Raw genomic sequence first — 26,152 nt, 5'->3', positions numbered from 1 at the left:
ATAATAAATGAATAGTTATAATTATATTAGTAAACAACTAACTTGTCAATCAATGTAACCGCTTTCGTCTTGTTGAAGCCACAAAATATGAGAATCATGGGACATCTGGGCTTTACACTTGAAAGTACAGGCCAAAAGATTGATGAAGCATCTCTTTCCTTTACCGTGTAGGAGAATCGGGAAAACAACACGACCAGCGGATCTAAGTACGACTAAGGGGCGTAACTTTGTAAAGTCCTCTAGGCGGTGTTTCAGCAAGAACTTGAAGTCTCCTAATGCCTCTATAAGAAGGATATAATGACCAAGTATTGGAATGTCAATGTAAGATATACCAAGTATCACTGATACGTTAATGCTGAATGTCTCACCACATGATGTTGATATTAATACACCCGCAATTCCTCTCACCCGTGAGCATTCCTTTGATAGTCGCAGTGAAGTGACTTGTTTGGCCACAGGGGAAATGTACCACTCCCTGAAGGATAATATAAAATAATCTTGAATCAAATGCAGCAAGGTGAGTGAGTGAATGTGTGGATTGCCTGAGTTGACTCGCCATGACTAATCAGTTTTGAAATTTATTATAGCGTGTCAGTTTCATGTGGGAAGCAACATGTCACGGAAGTCTAATACTGACGAGCATGGGCATTTGTTCCGGCCTATATATGGCTGTATAGACAACGCCATAAACCCAACATATGAACGCTCCAGGGGAAGCCAAAAACATCATCGTCACACAGTCACGACTTATTAATTACATCTGTGCACGTTGTTAACTTCCAAAACAGGTTTTGCAAATGTCACTTGAATATGTGATCAACATAATGCAAATCCCGTAGAGCAGACCACATGCTCGTCTCGTTCTGTGTGCGTTCTTAGTTGATAATTCAATCACAGCGATGTTCTTTAACAGTACTCGTACGACCATGCCTTTTACAGAACGTCTTTCCCGTCCATACCACTCTTCTTAGTCCCACGGTCTACATGCTCACAAGTAGACTATCCCTGAAGCACAAGCTTTAACAATATCGGCAGGGAAATAGCGAGAACATCAACGTCAATTCCAAATAGTTTTAAATCAAGTGAAAAGTATTTCAATTTGCCCAATATTCTGAAGGCCAGGATACCACATTTGAAGATGTGCGCCTAAATGGGGATTCTGATTGTATCACATGACACATGCGACTTGCTTGTCAAGAGGATCTGCAGTGTCAGGAGAAACGGTTGGCAAAGGGACAAAAGCATTTCCCTTGGACAGTCTGCAGCCGTCGATGCTCCCTTATGTCACGTGTGTGGCTACATCAACCAGGTCCTAAGAGCAAAAGGATCGTCTCCAAGGATGGAGTATATCACGTTTTGTCATTTGAACGGGTTCTGGTTCAGGAAAACCAATGCTGTCATCTTTCCTTTAATTCTGAAATGTTGTGGATATGAAATCAGACCTACACCTATCGCCTCCATCATTTACATAGATGAGTTTGTAGTCAGAATTGACAATTGCAGTTAAGACAGTGGAATAGAATCTTTTCTAGTTGTCATAGGTGGAACCACTGCCCCCACACAAGCAGCGTGTTTACCATCAAGGACTCCACACTCTACCAGATGCACCATATACGAACATTCGTCAGGGATCACTGGACAACTTATGACCTCCTCAACATACTCATGTGTGACTGCCAGGCTGACTTCTCATATGGAGATGCATTTGTGAACGCTGAAGCCAACCTTCAAACTTGTATTCTCATCTTCAAATGCTAGGTGGCGCAGAGTGACAGCCATCTCCACTCCAGATTCCAGAGACTTGCTAAACTATTCGAACTAAATAAATCCCATAAAAATAAAAACAAAACGTTTGAAATTAAACATAGTGTCACGTATCACGCGTGGCACGTGCGCTTTGTGCACACTGAACTACTCACTTTTGCATGCTTTTGACACCTGAAGTTCACACTTAATTTAATTTGCTGCGGACATGGCGTCACGTCAGCAAGACAACCACATTCGGTTGACCCATCTAAGGAATCGATTTCACACTGCCAGTTTGACAGCTCGGGCCATTCCTGGCTTACGTCATATCAGTTCCAGGAATGTACAGAACCAACTGTAAGGGAACACAACATCCGTCCAATTCTGCTCCAACGTCATCCACAGGCACGCCTTCCCTGGTGCAAACAGCACCTACGGTGCAGGAGACAAGATTGGGATGATGTTTTGTTCACTGACGAGACGAGATTTTATCAGGACACCTCAGATGGCAGAGCAGTGCTGTACTGACAGCGAGGTGACACTGTATGCTGGCGCATGCGTTGTTCATCATCGATAGTTTGGTGGCGGACATTGTTATGAGGGTATAGGGAGGCATCGAATCTCATGGTCGGTCACATCTTGTCATTGACATTGACAATCTAACAGGTCTTCGATACAGGGATGGGATCTGCAGCCATTCATTCCAAGGACAGAGACGGAACCTCATGCTTCAGCATGTTAATGCCCGTCCACATGCTGCTCGTGTTGTGACAGATGTCTTGAGACGGCAGAACATTCCGGTCATCCCTGGCCAGCTGTTTCCTCGGACCTGTCCCCTGTCAAGCACGCTTGGGATGAAATGGACCGACGTTACGTCAAGACCAGAATCAGCCATTGACGTTATCTGAATTGGGAAAAACTTTGGCTCAGACATGGAACGACATTCCCCAAGATTTCTTCAATCGCTTTGTGTCGTCTATGCATCTTCGTTGCCTAGCCTGCGTCAATGCCAATGGTGGACACACCCGATACTGAGTTTGTGAGCTGACTTTTGACACCACATCTTTTCAAGGGCGTGTGACGGCACGGTTACTTTCTTCCAGTAGTAATTGTATCGTTCTTGGTTATTCTTGGGCCAACTCTGGCAAGGTGCTCATCATACATCTCTGGTGGTGTTCTCTCTGGAAGGTGACAAAGAATGGAGCGTCTTCCGGACGTAGTTCAGACATAGGGCTCCAGCTTAACCCTCCACTGTAACACGGCCATATCAAGTGTCTTCTCCAACGTTTGTCTCTTCCCTCTAACTTGGGCAATGACAGGGTCATTTTCTGAATCATCTGAATTTTTTCGTGCTCAATTCTGTAACACTTTCAATCTCTCAGCAGCAGCAGCCATGGTTGGACAGGCTGATTAGCTGAACTTCAGACAAACTACATGGTCATACAGGCATCTCAGTGCGGGTAGACTCAGTGAGAACTTGGCTAGGACGGCTGCGGACCGGACAAGACGGGAAATATCCATACATGAAGGTCTCACACTGATGCTGCAGACTGCCGGTACATCCTTGAGAAGAACATGTTGTACAAAAACATATGTACAAAACAATCGGCGAAGTTTGTCGTTGTGTCAGGACCTGTGGTGGTATGTAAAGTTCCCAACATGTCCCTAATATGAGCTCCACGTAGATAGATTCATAGTCGATTGAGTCAAGATCTCGACCCGGCTTGCGAAATGGGGTAGTGGATCTACCTGGTCAACATCTCTCACACAGTCCCGGCCTAAGAGATTCTCATACATTCTGACATTTTACGAGGAAACTGCACTGGGTTAAAACACAAACGAACACCGTATGTGTTTTTTTTCTGTCCATGTAGAGTTTTCGTATCTTAATGAGAAGTACATCATACAGCAGCATGTTTTTACTGAACACAAACTGTAATGTTGCTTTATATATTGATGTATTTAGAGTTTTTTTGTACAGTTTGGGGAAAAGGTAATGATGTCACTGTTCAAAACAAAATAATTTTCCTATAATTATATTGGGTATGTTTACTCGGTAGTGTGTCAAGAAAACATATCACATCACGACACAAAGTTAACAACTAAGGAAACCAAGAAAATATATCAATTTTTTTCCATGAAATCTGTTTACAATGGGCATTATCGGCTCAGACCCATATCGTGTTATACTTATACGATGGGGTAAGTAAGTATAAGGTTCATATCGTTGTTGAAACATTATATTGCGCACCTGGTTTTGGAATCTGAAACGTCCACAGAGGTCGGTCAGCTCCTCCCACCTGCCCGTCGATGACTGGCACACGCTTGTGGTGTTCTTGTGACACGACAGGAAGTCGTCTGCGCAGGTGTACTTAGCCTCGGCTCCTATGTAGTGGCCATCATACACCACTTCGCTGTTTGGTATCAATGGAGGCGGAGAGCCACAACCTGGGAATTCTGCATTGAAAGGAGGACTCTAATTGTTGCACAACATACAGCTTGACATACTGTTATGTTATATAAGGCCTTTTTGACTGCCATGGAAAATGAAATAATTATGTCATCAAGGATAGGACGTATGGTTAGCATGTGGCGTTATATCAATGACAGTGCCATAACTATTCTTGGTTGATTAAGATAATGCAGCGATAATATATCAGTACTCCGAATAATTATTTTTTACATATAATTAATTTATTCTTATTCATAATGCCTGCGAAGATCCGGGTTAGAATCGGTCTTGAGCCACGTAAGAAGCCGCTATGCTGGTCGTTACAGAATGCTTAGTGGATCGGGAGGTCAGACCCACAGACAGGTTGGTACATGTCATCATATACCTATGGCACAGATCGATGTTCAGTCGCTGATTCCTTACAAAGTATCGTCACACATCTGGAATATTACCGTGTGCGCATTAAGCAACAAGGAAATCGTCTAATATTTGTGATCATCCTGTCAAATATTATTTCTCAGCAATGTCATCTGTGCCACCTGTGCATTGTGTTTCTTCATACTGTGGCGAACTAACCTGGATGACAAGCTGGACGGTCCAGTCTGTTTACTTTACATCGGTATCCAGGCTGACACTGGAGCTGTGCACATGGACCAGAGAGAGTCTGTATAAACATGATCAAGATATCACATTAACAATCGATGACAAGTAAGTATAAAACCTAAACAGCTAACGGACCGACCACTTTACATTTGGGGATGGGTGGTGGGAGCTTTGTTGCTGAAAGTACATTAAAACATGACTTGTTCTCAATATCCTGGCAAAATTAACTGTGCATCAGAATGTCACGAAAGAAAGGTTAAAGTCACAGAAACATCGTTGCAAGGCGTTTCCCTTTTCACAAATACATTTAGGTTCATGTTTTTATCAACAAAGAATAAAGTTGTTCAGCTGTAGCTAAAAATATCTAGTTTCCACACAAAATACATCTCCCGCCCACCACATACCATGTTAACAGGAATGACTAGGAAACCGTGCTCCAAATTGACAAGGTTCACTTCCCTTTGTCTCGAGGGTATTTCATACAATACCGTTTGGTCTACGTGACAACACAGTACAAATTGTATTTCGGATTAATAGCTAAAGTTACGAAGGGTAGAAACCTAGATTTTTAGTAATGCGCTCAATAATACCTTGTTTAAGTGGCTTCTAGATGCTGATATGATGAAGAGGAACACCATCCTGATTATCGTTTACGCGGTACATCATTTCCTTGACAACGGTGTTAGGATGTATACCGAAACGTCGCATCTATTGCAATGAAGCTGTCTATCCATGCAAAAGTGTTCCTCGCTCAATGATATACAGCTATTGTTTGAAATACTGTCGTTTGTGAAATCTGAATTTGATTTTCATGCTGTAAAACATATTGCAGACAGATCTCCAGTGTGTATTCAAATGGGTATAACTTGACATTTAGCATCAGAATTTAGATAGCACCACCACAATTATGCCACAACAATTATCACCTCAGCAAGCTAAGATTGCACGTGTATAACAGTGAGTGAGTTTAGGTTTACGCTGCTTTTAGCAATATTCCAACAATATCACGGCGGGAGACACCAGAAATGGGCTTCACACATTGTGCCCATGTGAGGAATGGGCGTGACGAGCGAACACTTTACCCACTAGGCTACCCCACCATCCGCGCGGGCGTATCACAGCCATTCCTCGTTTCCACTCTACACCAGCGATAGGCACAAAACACACCTTTTCGCGAACGTGAAACTAGTTTATAGTCATTGAAAAATGCATGCTCATGATAAAGTCAAAATCGTTCACTGGATCGTATATCTTTAATGCCCCTGCTATCTATATCACCTAGCCTTTTCCTTTTGTGTACAGTGTTTTCCACATAAAATGGTGGTTGTGTCATGGAATGGCACTGTTTCTCTAAGAACCCTATATCTGTTCCTGTTTACGTTCTTGAATCTTCATTGAAAATGTCACTTCCAATAACATAAATATGTTTCAGGGTTTGGTAGTGCTGGCTTCAAGAGCCCATACCTATTCCTGTTTTCGATTCACATCAACAGTTCCTATAAGAATGATTGCCTTTTTAGGTGAGATAAAGAATGTATGTTTTCGAATAGTTTATGATGGATGTATTAAGGTGTGTATATTAAATAGCACCCATTTACGTGTACACACCAATAGCACCCCCTGTACTAACCTTGAGTAGAGGTCATAACAATGATTAGTAGATGATGGCACACGGTACCTGCACCTTAACACTTACTGTATGACATGTTATTTCAATCGCACCTTGAAGGTCAAATTATACAAAAACATAGATCTATTGAACTCACAGAAGGCCACAAGTCAATGTCACTGAAGACATAGTCTTGTAAAGAGACGACGTTGGTGTGGTAGCTGTTGTTGCTGTTGAGTTGGCAGGATCGTGTCACCAGATCGAAGTTAAATGACTTGCAGGTTGAAGATCTGAGACACTCTGAAGAACAGCCATATACAGTGGAAGGCTGCATGAAGTCAAATATATAACCCGTCATGGCGATATCTTGCTCCAGTGAGGAATCCATGTCAAAGCAGGTGCTACATGTTACAGGGTACTTCATACCTAGGACAGCCAAGCACAGAACTGCGAGGTCCATCTTCCTTGCTGTGTCACAATGCATGTCTTCTCCTACAGTGTACAGTTGACTTCCAGCGTCTTGATAATGTATCTTCGTCTCCTGAGAATTACAACAAAAGACATCTATTTCTCATGCTCATCGTTACGGTTTGGTTAGTTAGAATAAAGATGAAACACCTTATGTCCAGCAATGCAACCGTCACTTTGCGTGTTACTTGAATAACCTCTCCCTGAATAGTTGACTTTCAGCGTCTTGATACTATCTAAGTCTCCTGAGAATTAGATAAAAATACCTCTATCAGTGATGGAAAGAAGTTACGGTTTGGTTAGCGTGGAATGTAGAAAGAAGATGAAAATCCTCATGTCCTGCAAGGCGAGTGTCACTTGAAAACGGGCGTGTCACTATGTTGCTAACACTGGTACACGTTTGCTATTTCATGAAGGCTGTGACATTCCGTGAACATCAGTTGAAATTCTCTCATTTGCATCCTGGCGATACATTGCTCCACGTGACTTGCAATATATGAACCACGTGATAAGACACAAACGCCCACTTTTCACGTAAGCAACACGGCTTAGCATTCGCTGTCTCTTCTGATTACCTGGGTATTGATTTATTAATGCATGGCGATAAGAAGTGCAACAACAAACATCTATTTTTCACCGACAGTCTAATACTGTGACGCGTTCGGCCTCTTACCAGATGTATTTACCACCTTCAAATAATCGAATAATGGCAGACAAAACAGCGGTAACGATCAACGGTCCATGCACAGGGGTATGGTGACAGCTAGGTAAAACACTGGGATCACCTGAACCCTTCCAGAACACAAGGCCCGATGTAACGTTTAACCATACGCCTGCAGACACGTGTCCTGCCAACAGCTCAGTGAGGAAGGAAACGTGACTCATGGGTGAACAGAACTCTTCTCCACTCACCTGCTCCCTATCGCACATGTTGTCTGCTCCATTAGAGATGTCCACGTAGATGTTGTGGCTTCAGAATTGACTGTCGGGTTTGAGAATTTTACACGGATGCCATAGGCGCGTAGACGTTATAGAAGTGATCCCGAAGATACAGCTCTATTGCCAGGTATGGCATGGAACATGTGTTGTTTACTCGTAACATATGTTATATTTGGGATTACACTTTCTTAGTAAAGTACAGATTCTAGTACTTTTGTTGGGTGGAGTCCCATCCGGGATTCGAACCCACACCCTCAGAGTCAGACATCTAATCGCCAGCACACAAAGTCAGCCGCCTAGCCCGCTCAGCCAACGCGACTTCCACAAAAATGAAAATCGGACAACTGGTAGTACTTCTACACTGCGGACTTTGTGTGCCATTCTGATAAGTGTAAATTGGCACAGCTCCCACGACCGAAAGCTATGATTACACAATGCCATTTAGAAAGTGGTCAAACGTAACATATGTTATATTTGGGATTACACTTTCTTAGTAAAGAGGGGTCACTTTTTATTAAACGTTTTTCCTGTACTTGTGTATTCCTGTATTTTAAACTTTACATCAGTTGCCTGTCAGAGCCAGGATAGAATATAAAATCCTAAGTCTAGTCAACACACTCCAATAAGTGACAGGTACATGATATGCTCTTATATCATGGCTTATTCAAAGACGACTGAATTAATTATATTATTAATATGTTTGATAATTAAAACTAATCTTGTACTTGTGTGAATGGTGAGTGAAGGATTGTCTTGTTTCGTAAAAAATTCCACCTGTATCCCATTACATTACTGTATATCTTCAGACTGATCTGTCCCCTGGTTGCTTTGTTTTGAGTGTAACAGGGATTCAGAAATAAAATTTAAATTAAAAAACCAAAAAGTGACAGGTTGTGCATTACAGAACACAAAGCATACTTGTTAACCATAAATGGATTGCGAACGTTACCAAGACGACGTCGATTGAAATAATATCCAACATAAACGAGAGCAAATTACAGAAACAAAGAAGAAATATACATATTATTAGTGCATTGAAAACATTTCCAGCCTTTGGGACACGCCATTTCCGTCATGGCGACTTGGCCGTTAGCAAGTTGATAGTGTTAACATAATACAAATATTATTTGCCTATTGTTCAGGGGTCACCCACTCAATAACGTAAATGGACAATAATGTTGTTTAAGTGATATCACACTTCCATGTGTTCCTACAGATAAGCCACTTTAGGTACAAAAGGACCAATATTCTTTATATATAAAGCATAAACTGATAAACTGATATGAAGACGTTAAGATATCAGCTGTTTATAGTTTTAATCACTTTACCTGGAAACAAGTGAACATGATACATAAGTGGGTCAAGATAGTACAAACTACATATGAAAAGAAGAAAGTATAATGTATATCGTATTGGGAATATGGATTAAACAACTGAAATTCAACACAGTAATACAGAGAATGTGAAAGATTAAAACCTAAATTAAAAGACATCATCTAGACCATTCCATTTTCTGTAAAAATGTTTCATATTGTCGTCTTTTACTAAACGTCCTTCAAAAGAAAGTAGTTTTGTTGTAATTGTAATAATGTGCTCTAACACAGGGCTTTACAGGACGCGTAATTCCTGCGTAGTTGACACTGTGTATGATATGCTCAGTGACATTTGAGTACAGATTTTGAATGATTTTGGCTACCATATCCCATCACCTATATGGTTCTAAAGAGTCGGCAGCCTGGACATCTCACTTTATCAAACGCTTTTTCAAATACAATAAATCCTACATCCTACATTCTGTGAACATCCGACCCTTTTTCTTCCAACCGTGTTTTCCAATAACAGAGTTTAATACAAATACATTATTGATTATCTATTGTTGAATAATCATGTCTGAAGCCTGCCTCCGGTGCTACATTTAGAGTCAAATATCTTCAAGTTTTTAAATCAATTTAACAGCAGTGGTATATGCACATCAGTGCCATGTATAAATAATTCTGCGATCGGCCTTTCCTGACCAGGCGATGTATTCCTTTTCGTCGAATTAATATCATTTCCAGTTATCTCACTGTTCAAAATCAGATTAGAAAAAATATGTTTCCTTCGCTTTTAAGTTTTATAGCCTTTGGTGTCATAATGGTTCCAGAACGAACGTCTCTTCCTTCATCTTCAACCCGTTCAGTGACGTAGTCTGCAAACCTCAACAAAGCTGGATTATGTAGGTCAGCGTCATCCAAGGCGTTCACCCACACATCATCTATGTCACAATGTCTCATAAGTGAAGCACGTCGACTGAAAAGGTTAACAGACGGTTCACTTCTAAATCTGGCCTGCATATTTGCCTAATCTACGAACCTTTGCTGCCAGTGCAAATTACTTCTGTGATGGCACCTTCTATTTTTTATAGATCTACCCTGATCTAATCTGCAAACTATACAAAACCACACATTCGCCGACAAGATGTTTTCTTTGATTCATGCCCTTGTTCTAGACAAGACATTCTGAAACAAGAAGACAGCACAAATCAACGTCCGTCACAAACCAACCCAAGTCGCCATTGATTTCCATCAAGAACGTGTTCCAATGTAAATGGAAGGGCTGTTTTTTTCCATTACCGTGAAGCAATATGTTGTGTTCAATTGTTTGCTGTTTAACAGCACACCCAGCAATATGCCAGCTATATCACGACTGTCTGTAAATAATCGACTCTGGACCAAACAGCATGAGCAAATCTGACTGTCAACGTTGAGAAGGAAATTCTTTATGATAACTTGACAAAAACAGTATATAATCCCAAGTTACATTAAAATTTACATTAAGATTTTAATTACATTTACGAATTTGTTTGTTGGAGGTGTTTGCTGTTGTTTGCAGCATTTCCAGTGAATGTTTGTATTTGTTTACATTTTCTTAATTCGGTACTTGTAACCCTAAATAAAACAGAATACATCCTCCTGGTGTATTCGGAATGAACAGAACACCGGCCAAAGTATTCGCCTTTTGGAATGTGTATTAAGTGCATTTTAGATTTTAATATATAGTTGACATGAAACTAATTAGTCATGTTGATAAACACAATCATTGTTATCATATTTGTGATTGAACACTAGTCTTGGGATTATTATGTATTGCATCTGACTCCAGCTAACTCACGGATTAATCCAGGTTTAATCACTTTTGAGACGACCCCCAGTAAACAATAATCGCATGTGCCGACCATGTCATATAATCCCCAACAGGTGCCGGCACAATGAGAATTAACCGTTCATGCAGGACGCATGTTTTATGTTCGTGTGGAATCATAACACTGGTGTTTCAATGTGAACAGCACACACATATTGAAGAGCTATCAAGTGTTCATAAAAGCATTATTGTTTAGGCAATGCCGAAACTTAAATATAAGTCAATGTCCACGTATGGTATGATGACAGTAGGATTGGCGGAAAACGAAGTTTCCCGACATTTTACTGTTTATCTATCCTTTTTGAGACGTGACCTGCAGGAGTGAGTGAGTTGAGGCTTACGCCGCACTCAGCAATATTTCAGCTATATGGCGGCGGTCTGTAAATAATCGAGTCTGGACCAGACAATCCAGTGATCAACATCATGAACATCGTTCTGCGCAATTGGGAACCGATGACATGTGCCAACCAAGCCAGCGAACCTGATCACCCGATCCCGTTAGTCGCCTCTTACGACAAGCATGGGTTACTGAAGGTACATTCTAAGGTACATTCTAACCCGGACCTTCACGGGTTACCTGCAGGACGGAAAGTCTAATGACGCTTAAGTCGTCCACATGTGCCATGTCAACTAGACAGCCATAATCGGTTGATGAATTTATGGAATGGACACCTAACTGACATATTAAAAGTGGTGTTGAGTGGCCTTGTGCACAGAGCCCATTTCACGAATCAGTTGAAGTTAATGAGCAATGGTTACGGAGAGTCCTTGGATGGGTGACATAGGATGACAGCTTGACCCCCGATAATTTCTAGGACTTCTGCCGTGCCACATGTTCTCTCACATTTAGAAAATGGGTACCCGGTGGGATAAGTCATATGACTATTAACCTGCTAGCGCCTCACAGGCTGTTTGTGTTATCCGGGATAATAATGTCCATCATGTTGCATGCGCTTAGAGCACGCCCGTGCGGCATGGAATTTAGCGCTATATAAGTGGCCTTATTTCTATTATTATATTCATTAACAAGTGGGATACTTCTTCGGTGACAGATTGTTCATTACAGAACACAATGCATCCTTGTTAACGATTGAAATCATATCCTCGATAAAAGAGAGACAATTAAAAGAAACAAGAAAAGGAAAAATACATATAATTTCCATCTCTTCAGTACACAACAAAGGTACTTGGTCACTTGCAAGTGTCACGTTTCATGCTCACGTTTCTTAGAACATGGCCGTGCGGCGTGGAATTCAGCGCTATTAACAGGTGGGACACTTTCTCGGTGGCGGCCAATAACTGACAGATTGTTCATTACAGAGCACAATGCGTACTTGTTAACGATAAATCGAATGGACGGCATATCCTACATTAAAGAGAGAAAATAAATGAAAAGAAGAAGAAGAAATAAGAAAAATACATATTATTTTCGTTTTTAAAAAGTTTCCAGCTCCCCGGGCCAAATCAATGGTACTTGGTCGTGAGCAAGTTGATGGTGTTAATACAATAATACAAACATTATTTTGCCAATTGTTCAAGGGTAACTCAATCAATAACAGGTGAATGGACAATGCTGTTGTTTCAGTGATATCTAAACGGGTACTGAGCACTGCATGCAACATATACTGATGAAACAAACAGGTGTTCACAATACTATAGGTGAAAATTGAACACATACCTGCCGGTAAGTCAAATAATGAGTGAGTGAGTTCAAATTTATAGTCACATTGGCAACATTTCAGCCATATCGTTACTTCAAAAGTTATAAACTCATAATAAACACAATTAAATTGTAAAAAACAGGAAAAGAAGGGCAGCAAAATAACTACAATATCACAGACAGAGAATTAAAACTAGCATGTAACTGTAAAATTCGACAAACTTTTAGAGACAATACAATATAAAACGGGCTGGAGATCACCAGCAACTGAAGGTTGATCACCATACTAGGGACCATGGGGCTTACAGTACCTTTGCTGCTTACATGGACCCTAGCAGGATTTACATCATTCCTTCAGATGTTGGTGATTGTTGCGCAATTTAGCCATACATTAGAAATACATATATACTACGATTAAATTCACAGTACTGTGAATGAAATGGGACTTACATGCCCTCTCCGGGGGAGGTAGGTCAAATAAGGAACATAGACCAGTTTTCTGATTTGGCATTAGATGCACCTGATATATGGCACTAAGCGTAAGTGTCTGCTGTCTGAAATCAACCTAGCCACAATGTCTAGCAACCAGCTCCATTTTAACCGTCTTCTACAAAGAAACCCGTATTATCATTAAGGTGTAGGGAGCACACTTGGCATCACTACGGGGATCCTAGGAGTTGTGTAATAATGAGCTGATTGGCATGGATGAACAGGCATTTGTTACATAAACGTTGACACGAATCCCTAGAGCAATATCAAACAGTGTGAAATATCTTAAGATAAAGTGGCTCACTTTCAGCGGGAAGTCATTTAAAACGCTGAATACTGATGTTGCTAGGCCTACTTGTCTCTGAAAGAGTCGCCTCGCTATTGTTGTGACAAAATCATGTGTTGAAACTGATATATGTTGTTGAAAGGATTAATGCAAGCTGTCTGTGAATATCGGTTTGTTGTTGGCCGGCCTTCAGTCAAAAAGTGCTAGTTATGCTGTATCCCAAATGGTACCTTAGTATTGGTATCTCTGTATTGTAGATTTTGTAAAGGATATGTATAAAAACACCACGTTAACTTATTGTATGTTTGACCAGAAAATCCACAGTTGTAACAGAGGCCTTAAATTGTTACCACACCACACGTACAATCTGTAGAAGAAGACAGAGGAGTTAAGACGTGAAGCTATCAACGTTTGGTAATTTCTGAACAGTCGTGGCAGAAACCTAAACAAAGCTTATTAGTCAAGGATATGTACTACGACGACAGCATGGACAACCATTATACAGCATTCTTATGGACATGTTCACCGGATGTCCCGATTCTACAACACCCTCATGGACATGTTCACCGGATGTTCCTATTCGACAACACTCTTACGAACATGTTCACTGGATGGCGCTGTCTTGCACCTCCATTATGGACACGTTCCCATCCTGGGTTTCAGCCATTATACAGCAACTCTTATTTACTGGATGTATATATTACACAACACTTTTATAGACATTTGTCACAAATATCGACAATTTCTGTTCAGTACTGTATAGCTTTCAGTGCAGCATATGACACTATGATTCTTCAATGGTTTCCTTGTGAAGCTACATGGTTTTATCATCACTGCTTTCGAAGTTTCCATCACGTAGAAATGACCACACAGCACGCCAAGTAATTTTCCATATATCATAATGTATTTATTAATTTGTTTGTTTAACGCCGCAGTAAATATTTCAACTATATGCACTCCGTGTAAATAATCGATTCTGTACCACATTATCCAGCAATTGGTGGTAAAAAGAACTGATCTATGTCATCGGGTACGACGACATGCTCTCAACCAAATCACCAAGCCAATACAAGCATAGGCTGCTGGAATTTTTATCAGTTCAAGGCATCCTTTGAGCAAATATAAAGAATGTAAAGATAATTGTTGTTCAGTGCTCGACGTGAACAAGTAGAATTAAAAACAAACAAACAACTAAGCTGAAGAAAAAGCTCACAGTTTACTTTGTGCGTCAGTTTTTTGTACGTAGTGACACGCATAATGAAGTCAGTGCAGGTGCCATTTTCAAATATGGTCATGCATATGTTATCACTCGACAATGGAACAAACAAGTCTGTCACATACTAGAGTAAACACAAACCCAAATTTAAAAGTTAATATAATTTATTAACTAAATCTACCTTAGTTACAATAGTTCATAGAGACTTGCATTCCCAACTTCATTCTCACATCACCAAACACACCCACACGCTTTCCCCTACACACGCAAGTACACACATCATACCTCACCATTCACATATACTCACAGACATTCACATCACAACTCACATTAACCCTTAAAATATCACAACACTACAAATGTCTTTTTAAAGAAACAAACAGCAATTCATATCATTACGTTATATACATGGACGATTGGAGCACAAATCAATAAGTATTGTATACTGTACAAATAACTGTCGATGTTGTTATGTGGGATGTTCAAACAGTTCAGTTCTGTAGTGGTAGGTTAGGGGTCCTTCCCCTGCATGTAAATCTTTACACACTTCGGCGGCATGTCACTCTGATCCCTGCTGATCAGTCGGTACAGCCTTACTGGCGGGGCACGTCACTCTCCCCAGACACACAGATGTCAGTTCACATCACAGGCGGCATGTCAGGATCGATTCCTCACGATCGGCGGGACAGCCTTACGGGTGTAACACCTACCCCGACACTGGATACAAAAGGTACACCATGTACTTGGTGACTTTACACATACACGATATATACATTTCACACACACATGATGTGTTAACAGGGCTGTTTTACAGTCACTTGATACACAATACTACCATTATATACTAGCCACATAAAGAAACTGTGCATTGTCAAAATATTATCCCAGTTGATAAGTACGATAACAATGTCAAAGGTACATATAAACTTTAATGGAGGGATCATGAGACCATAACAAGTTGGGAGAATTTCAATTGAAAAGTCAATCAGAATGACGTCACGAGTCCACAAGCGGGACAGGGGTCAAACGACCATGTCACAAGCTCAATAACGGGTATGTCCACCATCGGCATTGAGAACAGCAGTGCATAGGCGACGCATAGAGCCTATCAAACGTGCAAGGAAGGCTTGTGGGATGTCACGCCAGATTCTCTCAAGTTCTGTTGCAAGGTCAAGGACGTTATCTGGCGGATGAGGAAGACGGCGTAGACGTCCATCCATCTCGTCCCAAACATGCTCTATCGGGGAGAGATCCGGTGAATTTGCAGGCCAAGGCAGTAAGTCAACGTTGTGGTGTTGCAAGAAATCCATAGCAACCCTTGCCGTATGAGGGCGGACATTGTCCTGTTGGAATGTTAACCCAGGGCCATGACGTTGCAGAAAAGGAATTGCCACAGGTCGAAAAATCTGATCCCTGTAGCCCACACCAGTTACGTTGCCCTGAACAATCACCAAAGGAGTTCTTTGGCGTGCTGTTATTCCACCCCAAATCATCACGGAACCACCACCAAAGCGATTCCTCTCGAGGACACAGGCCTGTGCATAACGTTCTCCCACGCGTCTATAGGCACGTTGACGTTCACCACTATGGGGAATGTTAAACCTGGACTCATCTGTAAAAACAACATTTCTCGACCAAAACAAGGGTCTGCGGACATGATTTCGGCACCACATTCGGCGAGCTTGTCGATGACGTTGTGTCAGGATAGGCCGTATGGCGGGACGTCGTGGTCTGATCCCGTGATGACGTAAACGTTGTCGAACTGTGTTGGGGTGGATACGGCGAAGTCCTGGAATGGTTCGGGCAGTCATCACTGCAGTCTGAAACCTGTGGAGAAGATGGGTCACCCTTATCCATCTGTCCTGTCTTGGCGTTGTTACACGTGGACGTCCAGAACGTGGCCGATCGATGACGTCATTTGTGTTCTGGTAGCGTCTCACCAGTGCAGAAATGGTGTTCCGGTGGCAGTGGAAATGTGCAGCCACTTGTCGTTGAGACATTCCCCCCACGGACCATCCCAATGGCCTCATGACGTTGTGCAGACGTGAGCCTTGGCATGCTATGCGTTTCAATAGCCGTTTAATTTTTTGAACGATCGCAAAGAGAAGGGGTTGAGCTTTACAAAGTGACAGTATTGTGTGGCATTCATTTGCTCTGTTTCTCTTTCCCGGAATGCACGTGCAACAACGTATTGCACGTCTCAAGGACGAACCCACATGTCACTAATCTCTGTGTCTACACAGGTTTGATAAATTTAGATTTTAATTTTTGTATGCACAGTTTCTTTATGTGCCTAGTATACATTACACATGAATGCTGACTGAATATTATTACGCCAGTATACTAGCTTAGGGGCATTCCCAAATGCTTTCATATAAATCACAATTCCATCATATTACTAACCTCAACAATACTAATACATATATTTCACCTAAGTTAAAGTTACATATTTTAAGGTGAAATGCCATCAAATCTCAATACATATACAAACAATTCATTGACCTATTCTCACTAATACATAACATAAAATTATAATACTCACACCAGTTGAATATACAGGAAAAACAGCCAACCTGACACACACATACACTGTCCAACTGGTTGCCAACTCACAACTTTCAAATCAGTCCTTATATACCCCCAAGCTGCTTGATTGACCCCAAGCTTACTACCCAGATACATACAATGGTCTCTCATACTGCACACCTTCGACACAAACAATCGCTCACCGCTTACATCACTGCTCTTGCTCGCAAGTCCTCACTCCAAACCTGTCACACCGGTACTCAAAATAAGATAAAACAGACATTACACTACTTGTGATCTTGACAAAGTCATCACAATGATTGTTTGTCAACAAGCGTATGGATTATCGCAGTGCTGCCGTTCGATCGACCTGGAACACCACTCCTAGCCTTGAACTGATTGACGATTATCACACTTTCAGTATATATCGTCCCTCGGCGGTGTAATGGATGAGACATTATGTACGAGATCACATCGTATACACGAGGCACTGCCCTTGGGAAGGACGTCATTGAAGCATCATATTTGAACGACAACAGTGCCCACCTGGACGTCGCTGCGTATGTACATTAGGTCGGGTTGACTGTTAGCCTGCCTCTCCGGGAAAGGCGGGAAAGCAACACCATCTATCTCCATCTGAAGAGACAAAAAGTTAAAGGAGCATCAACTACAGCATGAGTGACTTTGGTTCATAAGCTGTTACATTATCACAATTTTCTGTTTAGTGCATTGTAAATATAGATGCATTACCATCTCATTATGAGTGTATCTACATTGTTAGCAGATGGTCAAAGTTCCTCTGGACACGACAGTTTGGATCAGTGTAGGAACTACGATGCGCCGGTGTTGAAATGTTCAACTGAGTAACAAATGAAAGTATGCCCCACAGTTGGTTTTATCATATGTTTGATGTCCACTTGGAAACGTCTTACCTTAGCAATATTATATCCAATTTATGAACTGCACTAGCGCCTTGTCAGCACACAAGATACTTCTACATTGGTCTACATTATACACATGATTTGATCAAGAACTTTTACAATTAAAGCCGATTTTCTTTGGATACAATACTGTCTTTGGGTTTCTTTGAAATGTTCAATAATTACTGAATTTGACTTCGGCTCTCATGTACAACAATGCAAACATGGCAGCGTTTATGAGTTTGGAAATTAATTCCTTCTAGTCGTTATCGGATCGATGTATTTTCACTCAAAGTTACTAAAAAACTGTTGTAGGAATTAGTGATTGCATTATAATAATCCAATAGGAGGCAAAGTAGTGGTTAATATTATGGGCAAATATCCATGGACTGATGCGCCAAATCGACACAATCAACAAAGCCTGCTGACCCGATGCAATTTACAAGCCGTTAAGTGTCAATCTAACCCGGATTCATACATGAGTCCACCTACCGTGTAAACCCTTTCCTTGAGTTGGACTTTAATGTTAAATTCCGTGTTGGGCGTAACAGTCATATGTGACACATTCAATGCAGGGCCCCAGGCCCCGAAAAGTGTATTGTAAGAGATTGAGTTTGTGTCGACTTTAAAGTTCACATGGAATGTAGCATTTGTGCCTCCATCGGATCGAACCGATATTTGCATTCTGAAATGACAAGACTATGATACATTGCAATCAAACAACGCCAAAGTGAGTTTTAAACATTGGGAATATTTCCTGACCAAATCAGTTCCTAATGGTGCAGGTAAAATGAAGAAAGATACATCCTAAATGGGTTTCTTAATAATACTCAGTTGAAAGGTATTCTAACACACACACTCAGTCCATGTACTCAAAATGGAACCACCTCCGGTGGTACCTGAGTACATGAAATGGAATGCAGAATATACAAAGTATGCAAGAAGGTGACAGGGAATATACGCAATGATTACTGAAAACTAGAACATATACATTTTATAAATTTAGATAGGTGTTTGATTGTTGAAATTTTAGTACTTGACATCAATTTGTTATATGTAGAGAGATTAGGGAAGGAACAAGAGCTATCTTCTAGGTGAGGGATGCGTTGTTGGCTAAAATATGAACAACTAAAGATATAATGGAATTCATCCCCAGTTAACTGCGAGTTACATAGATTACATACTCTTTCTTTTCTTGCGAGATTCGTCCATCTCCCACTTTCTGTTGGCAATTTATGGTTAGATGTTTTAAAATATAGAATAGGTTTCCAAATATTTTCAGATAGCAGTAAGTATTTGTCAGTGAAGGTGAGTTTTTAAAAATCTTATAATATTGTCCTTTAGATGAGTTATTCATTTCACTGGTCCACGATTGTAAAAACTGGTCTTTCAGGACTGATTCAGATTTTGATATGATCCAGGATTGAGTATAATGAAAGGGGTTTACAAATACATCCGGTAAGCCGCATTTACAAAATATAGGTTTCACATGATTTAGCCAGGGCGCATCATCCATAATATAATCTAGAATGAAAGCTGCTATTTTGTTGTTTGGATAGGAAAATTTCAATGTGCACCAATAAGTAATTAATTTGGACAATGAGATGTAATGAGTCAATTTCCATTCATTCAGCAAAGCAAACATGTTCGTTGAGTACACTAGCAGTTCGACGTTTAACACCACCACACTTTGCAGTCTACCTGACACTCCAACATTTCAAACACTGCTTGTTAGTAAACAACTAACCTGTCAATTAATGTAACCACTTTTGTCTTGTTGAAGTCACAAAATATGAGAATCATGGGAGACCTGGGAATGATACAGGCCAAAATATTGAGGAAGAATCTCTTTTCTTTTCCTTGGATTAGTACGGCTAAGGGGCGTAACTCTGTTAAGATTGCTGGGCAGCGTCTCATGAAGAACAGCACTTCTACTTTGAAGTCTCCTAATGCCTCCATGAGAAGGATACAATGACCAAGTAATGGAATGTCAATGTTAGATATACCAAGTATCACTAATACGTTAATGCTGAATGTCTCACCACATGATGTTGATATTAATACACCCGTACCTCTCACCCGTGAGCATTCCTTTGATAGTCGCAGTGAAGTGACTTGTTTGGCCACAGGGGAAATGTACCACGCCCTGGATGATAACATAAGATAATCTTAAATAAAATGCAGCAAAGTGAAAAGACTGAAAACAATAAATCAAAGTATAACACATCATCTAAACCTATGATTGAGTGAATTGGCTCGCCACGGCTAAATCAGTTTTGAAATTTCTCATAGTGTGTCAGTTTCATGTAGGAGAAAATAGGTCACTGAAATGCAGCAAGGTGATGGAGTGAGTGAGTATGGTTTTAGGTTGCTTTTATCAATATTCCAGCAATATCACGGCGGGGCACACATTGTACCCAGGTGGGGAATCGAATCAGGGTCTTCAGCACGGTTACTGTCTTCCAGTGGTAAGTGTATCGTTCTTGGTTATTCTTGGGCCAACTCTGGCAAGGTGCTCATCATACATCTCTGGTGGTGTTCTCTCTGGAAGGTGACAAAGAATGGAGCGTCTTCCGGACGTAGTTCAGATATCAGTCAGTTATAGGGCCCCCAGCTAAACAATCCTCTGTAAACACGGCCATATCAAGTGACTTCTCCAATTCTTTCCTCTAATAACTGGGTCATTTTCTGAATCATCTGATTCTGTGTATGCTAAATTCTGCAGCACTCTATCTCTCAGCAGCAGCCATGGTTGGACCGGCTCATTAGCTTAACGTAGAACAAACTTCATGGTAATGCAGGCAGCTCAGTGCGGGTAGACTCAGTAAGAACTTGGCTAGGACGGCTGTGGACCGGACAAGACGGGAGATATCCGTACATGAAGGTCTCACTGCTGGTACACCCTTGACAAGAATATGTTGTTGCAGTTTCCGAATGTTTTGCATATGTCCAAAACAATTTGCGAAGTTTGCCGCTGTGTCAGGACCTGTAGTAGTATATAAAGTTCCCAACACGTCCCTTATACTAGCTCTATGTAGATAAAGTCATAGCAGATTGAGTCAAGACCTCGACCCGGCTTGCCAAATCTGGTAGTGGGTCTACCATATAAACATCATACATCATTCTGACACTTTACCACTGGGTTTAAAAAGCAAACGAACAGCCGTCTGTCTTTTCTGTCCATGTAGAGCTTTCGTATCTTAATGAGAAGTACATCATACAGCAGCATGCTTTTACTGAACACAGACTGTAATGTTGCTTTACATATTGATGCATTAGAGATTCGTTGTACAGATTGGGGAATCGTATCCCAAGAAACTATATCAAACATGTTTTCCATGAAATCTGTTTACAATGGTCATTATCGGCTCAGACCCGTATCATGAAATACATTCAGACAATGGGGTAAGTATCTATAAGGTTGTCACGGTTAAAAAAATCATTTTCCTGTTGTATTTGGGTTTTACTTGACAATGTGGCAAGAAACATGTCACATCACGACACAAAGAAAATCAAGAAAGACTATATCACACATTTTTCCATGAAATATTTTTACAATGGGCATTTTTGGTTGATATCGTTGTTGAAAGATTATTTTTCACCTCATTTTGGAATCTGAAACGTCCACACAGGTCAGTCAGCTCCTCCCACCTGCCCGTCGATGACTGACACACGTTTGTGGTGTTCTTGTGACACAACAGGAAGTCGTCTGCGCAGGTGTACTTAGCCTCGGCTCCAATGTAATGTCCATCATACTCCACCTCGCTGTTTGGTATCAATGGTGGCGGAGAGCCACAACCTGGGAATTCTGCAATAAAAAGAGGACACTGGCTGTCGCACAACATACTGCTTGACATACTGTTATTTTTTAAGGGGCCTTTTTGACTGCTATGGAAAATGAAATAATTATGTCATCAAGGATATGATATATGTTTAGCAAATGCAGTAACCATCAATGACAGTGTAATAAATTTTCTTGGATGGATTGAGATAGAATTCAACAAGACAAATTTACTTTTGCAGCGATAATATATTAGGACTCTGAGTTATTATTGTTTTCGTATAATTAATATATTCAAATTCATAATGCCCGTGAAGATCAGGGTTAGAATCGGTCTTCAGCCATGTAAGAAACCACTCTGCTGGTTGAAACAGGATACTAAGAGGATCGGATGGTCATACCCACAGACAGGTTGGTACATGCCAACATATACCTATGGCACTGATCGATGTTCAGTCGCTGATTACTTATATTGATGTGTGCGCATTAAACAACAAGGAAATCTTCATTTATTTGTCACCACCCTTTCAAAAATTATTTCTTAGCAATGCTATTTGTGCCACCTGGGCATTGGGTTTCTTCATACTGTGGCGAAGCTGACCTTGATGACAAGCTGGACGGTCCAGTCTGTTTACTTTACATCGGTATCCAGGCTGACATTGGAGCTCTGCACATGGACCAGAGAGAGTCTGTATAAACATGATCAAGATATCACATTGACATCCGATGACAAGCAAAGTATAAACTCAGGGACCGGTCACTTTACATTTGGGGGTGGGTGGTGGGAGCGTTGTGGCTGAATATACATTTGTCCTAAACAGCCTTGCAAAAATAACTGGAAATGTATGGTATTAAAGGTAGATTGTTAGAGTGGTTATGTAATTACATATGTAATCGCTATCAAAAGGTCCTTGTTAATGGAGCCCTGTCTAAACCAAGGTTACTCCAAGCTGGCGTCAGATCAGTGTTGGGTCCGTTTTTATTCATTGTTTTTGTAAATGATATTGCTGATGACTTAGATTGCATAACGCGACTATTTGCAGATAACACATCATTAGGCAAGGCTTCGGGAAATCTTAACAGAATAGAAACCTCATTAAACATAAATCTCAGACGGTTAAACGACTGGGCAAACAAGTGGTTGATATCATACAACCCAGATAAGACAGAATCAGTACTTTTCTCACTTAAAGATGATATTTGCTCGATTAACTTACTATTTGACGATAAGATTGTTAAAACGGTAGAAGATCATAAACATTTGGGGATAATACTTTCATCGAACGGCAAATGGTCCTCCCATGTATCTAATATTGTTTCCAAAACCTCTAAAATGATTTACTCAATGAGAAAACTTAAATATATTCTTAACAGAAATACACTTCTAAAGATTTACACAGTTTTTATAAGACCCCACTTTGAGTACGCATGCGAAGTCTGGGATGGCTGCGGAAAAGAACTAAGTTTAAAATTGGAAAAGCTCCAGATGGAAGCTGCAAGAATTATTCCAGGACTTCCCAAATATTCTTCTTTTAATTCACTGTATTATGAAACAGGCATGGAAGCACTATCAGAGCGTAGAAAAATAAGAAAATTGTCTTTGTTCTACAATATTCAAAACAACAAAAGTCCAATTTACCTAAAAGAAATAATTCCTCAGTACTGGGATCCAGGAGTCAATATAATCTAAGAAATTCAGGCAATATCTGCTTGCCAAGAACAAGAATAAAACATTCTCATGAGTCGTTCTTCCCATCAACTATAAGATTGTGGAACAATTTACCTACAGATGTAAGAAATTGTACTTCACTATCAACGTTTAAATCGAGCATAATAACATCATTTAACTCAGCTCCACTGTATTTTTCTTACGGTATTAGAAAATTTAACATATTACATACACAAATACGACATGAAGCTAGTAGATTAAGTTACGATCTGTACAGAGTAGGGCTAATCACTGATCCATCCTGCGCATGTGGAAACCCATGCGAAAATGCTCATCACTACTTCTTAGAATGTTCTTTATACAATCAACATAGAAAGATCATGCTTAAAGCTATTCAAGATGTATGTGGTAGTAATTCTGTGATTACATTATCTGTTATTTTAAACGGCATTGCTTATCTGACAAATCATAAAAATGAAATTATATTCAAAAATGTACATCAATACATATGCAAATCTAAACGATTCCAGTAGTCTGCTCTCTATACACCTTTTGTATTATAGCATTTCCCCCTGTTATCTTTCAGTCTTTCTCTGTCTCTGTTTCTAATAATTGCTTGTGATGTAATTAGTTATTGTAAATATCTTCGGAGAGGGGTTTAATAAGTTGAAAGATCTTGTCACCGATCCTTTTCACATTGTGAATAAAATATGTTTAAACTAAACCAGAGAGAGTCTGTGTAAACATGAACAAGATATCACATTGACATCCGATGACAAGCCAAGTATTAACTCAGGGACCGGTCACTTTACATTTGGGGGTGGGTGGTGGAAGCGTTGTGGCTGAATATACATTTGTCCTCAACAGCCTTGCAAAAATAACTGCGTCAGAATATCACATAAACGAAATTTGAAGCCACAAAAACACATTGCTGCAAGGTGTTTCGTTTTCTAAAATACATTCAGACGAATGGTTTTTATCAACAAAACTTTAATTTAGCATTGTCTAAAACTAGCATGTAAAAATGAAACTATTTTATTCATGAAGACAATACAGTATAAAAACAGGCTATAGGTCGCCAACAACTGAAGGTAGATCACCTTACTATGGACCGTGGGGACTTATCTGATGACATAAAGCTGTTTCAGGGTTTGATAGTGCTAGCATCGAGCGCCCATACCTATTTCTGCTTTCGATTCGATTCAACAGTTCTTATATGCCTTTTTAGATGAGATAAGGAATACATGCTTCCACCGGTTTCAACAATAGTTTATGATCTGCTGGATGTAACAGGGTCGTGTATATTATATAGCACATATTGACGTGTACACTCCATAGTTACTTGTAGCGACTTTGAACAGAGGTCATAGAAATTATTAGCAGATGATGTCACGCGCAACTGCACCTTAACACTTACTGTATGACATGTTATTTCAATCGCACCTCGAAGGTCAAATTATACAAAAACATAGATCTATTGAACTCACAGAAGGCCACAAGTCAATGTCACTGAAGACATAGTCTTGTATGGAGACGACGTTGGTGTGGTAGCTGCTGTTGCTGTTGAGTTGGCAGGTTCGTGTCACTAGATCGAAGTTAAATGACTTGCAGGTTGAAGATCTGAGACACTCTGAAGAACAGCCATATATGGTGGAAGGCTGCATGAAGTCAAATATATAATCTGTCATGGCGCTATCTTGCATCAGTGAAGAGTCCATGTCAAAGCAGGTGCTACATGTTACAGGGTACTTCATACCTAGGACAGCTAAGCACAGAACTGCGAGGTCCATCTTCCTTGCTGTGTCACAATGCATGTCTTCTCCTCCAGTGTACAGTTGACTTCCAGCGTCTTGATAATGTATCTTCGTCTCCTGAGATTTACAACAAAAGACATCTATTTCTGATGCTCATCGTCACGGTTAGTTAGAATAAGCACGTATGCTGTTTCATGATTGTTGTCACATTCTGTGAACATCGAGTCAAATATTCTGTCATTTGCATCTTGGCGATACATTTCTCCACATGACTTGCAATACATGGACCATATGATAAGACATAGACGCCCACCTTTCATTTAAGAATCGTGGCTTAGCATTCGCTATCTCTTGCCTGTTACTGGTGGGCAACAACTACGGGACGGTCGTTTACTTGATTGCTTTACTAAAAACGACGCATCAAGATTTAGTGCCAACCGGTGTTGATACGGGCTTCAAATCGACAAGAACACAAGGCCTGATGTAACGTTCAACTATGCGATTGCAGACATGTGTCCTGCCAACAGCTGGGTGAAGAAGGAAACGTCACCCATGGGTGAACAGAACTCTTCTCCGCTCAGGTGCTCCCTGGAACATGTGTTGGAGGTATATGGTTCGAATCCATCGGTCTTGACAAGCTGCGAGGCACCAGATCGAAGCATACCTATAGCTCTCCATCGGCCATTTTCCCCGAGGCATGCGTACTTTCTGACTTCTGCACTTCTTAAAACTTCATTGAGTGCAAAATATACTGAACATCATTGAAAATGCACCAGTCCATATTTTCACAAGATGTATTTCAGCATGACAATGATCAATGAATATAACTAACATGAGGCCGAAGGGCATGTCCA

The 26,152-nt window shown here is 40.5% G+C and overlaps 1 protein-coding gene and 1 long non-coding RNA gene across 3 annotated transcripts; both read right to left on the bottom strand.

Annotated features, from left to right (window-relative positions):
* Window positions 1–401: 401 nt before the first annotated feature.
* Window positions 402–6,693, bottom strand: LOC124280587. The gene is made up of 4 exons (XR_006899718.1): window positions 6,568–6,693; window positions 4,775–4,862; window positions 3,998–4,203; window positions 402–475 (listed from the first exon to the last, which is right to left on the bottom strand). It is a non-coding gene; the product is annotated as an uncharacterized LOC124280587 (long non-coding RNA).
* Window positions 6,694–16,894: 10,201 nt separating this feature from the next.
* On the bottom strand, window positions 16,895–25,397 carry LOC124280578. 2 transcript variants are annotated; one of them, XM_046716553.1, is made up of 6 exons: window positions 25,032–25,397; window positions 22,477–22,564; window positions 21,697–21,902; window positions 20,167–20,240; window positions 18,587–18,779; window positions 16,895–17,810 (listed from the first exon to the last, which is right to left on the bottom strand). In XM_046716553.1, exons 1-6 carry the CDS (start codon window positions 25,356–25,358, stop codon window positions 17,694–17,696), a joined length of 1,005 nt encoding a protein of 334 aa, XP_046572509.1. In that variant the 5' UTR covers window positions 25,359–25,397; the 3' UTR covers window positions 16,895–17,693. The 2 variants fall into 2 exon arrangements, with proteins under 2 accessions (XP_046572509.1, XP_046572510.1); XM_046716554.1 differs by lacking the exon at window positions 18,587–18,779 and having other exon boundaries at window positions 17,742–17,810.
* Window positions 25,398–26,152: the final 755 nt, after the last annotated feature.

This window comes from Haliotis rubra, unplaced genomic scaffold (genome assembly GCF_003918875.1).
Source record: "Haliotis rubra isolate DU_JTF1 unplaced genomic scaffold, ASM391887v1 Scf27, whole genome shotgun sequence".
Lineage (NCBI taxonomy): Eukaryota > Metazoa > Mollusca > Gastropoda > Lepetellida > Haliotidae > Haliotis > Haliotis rubra.
The sequence above is the reverse complement of the archived record's forward strand: the minus strand, read 5'-3'. Positions and strand labels throughout refer to the sequence as shown.

What these genes read in the sequence shown, in the direction of transcription:
- LOC124280578 (XM_046716553.1), bottom strand. Translation starts at nt 25,358, where the DNA reads ATGCATTGTGACACAGCAAGGAAGATGGACCTCGCAGTTCTGTGCTTA. An exon ending in GTTTCAGATTCCAAAATGAG is followed by an intron (nt 20,241 to 21,696) that starts GTGAAAAATAAT and finishes GTTATCATCCAG; the next exon opens with GGCGTGGTACATTTCCCCTG. An exon ending in TCAAGGAAAGGGTTTACACG is followed by an intron (nt 17,811 to 18,586) that starts GTAGGTGGACTC and finishes TTGTCTCTTCAG; the next exon opens with ATGGAGATAGATGGTGTTGC.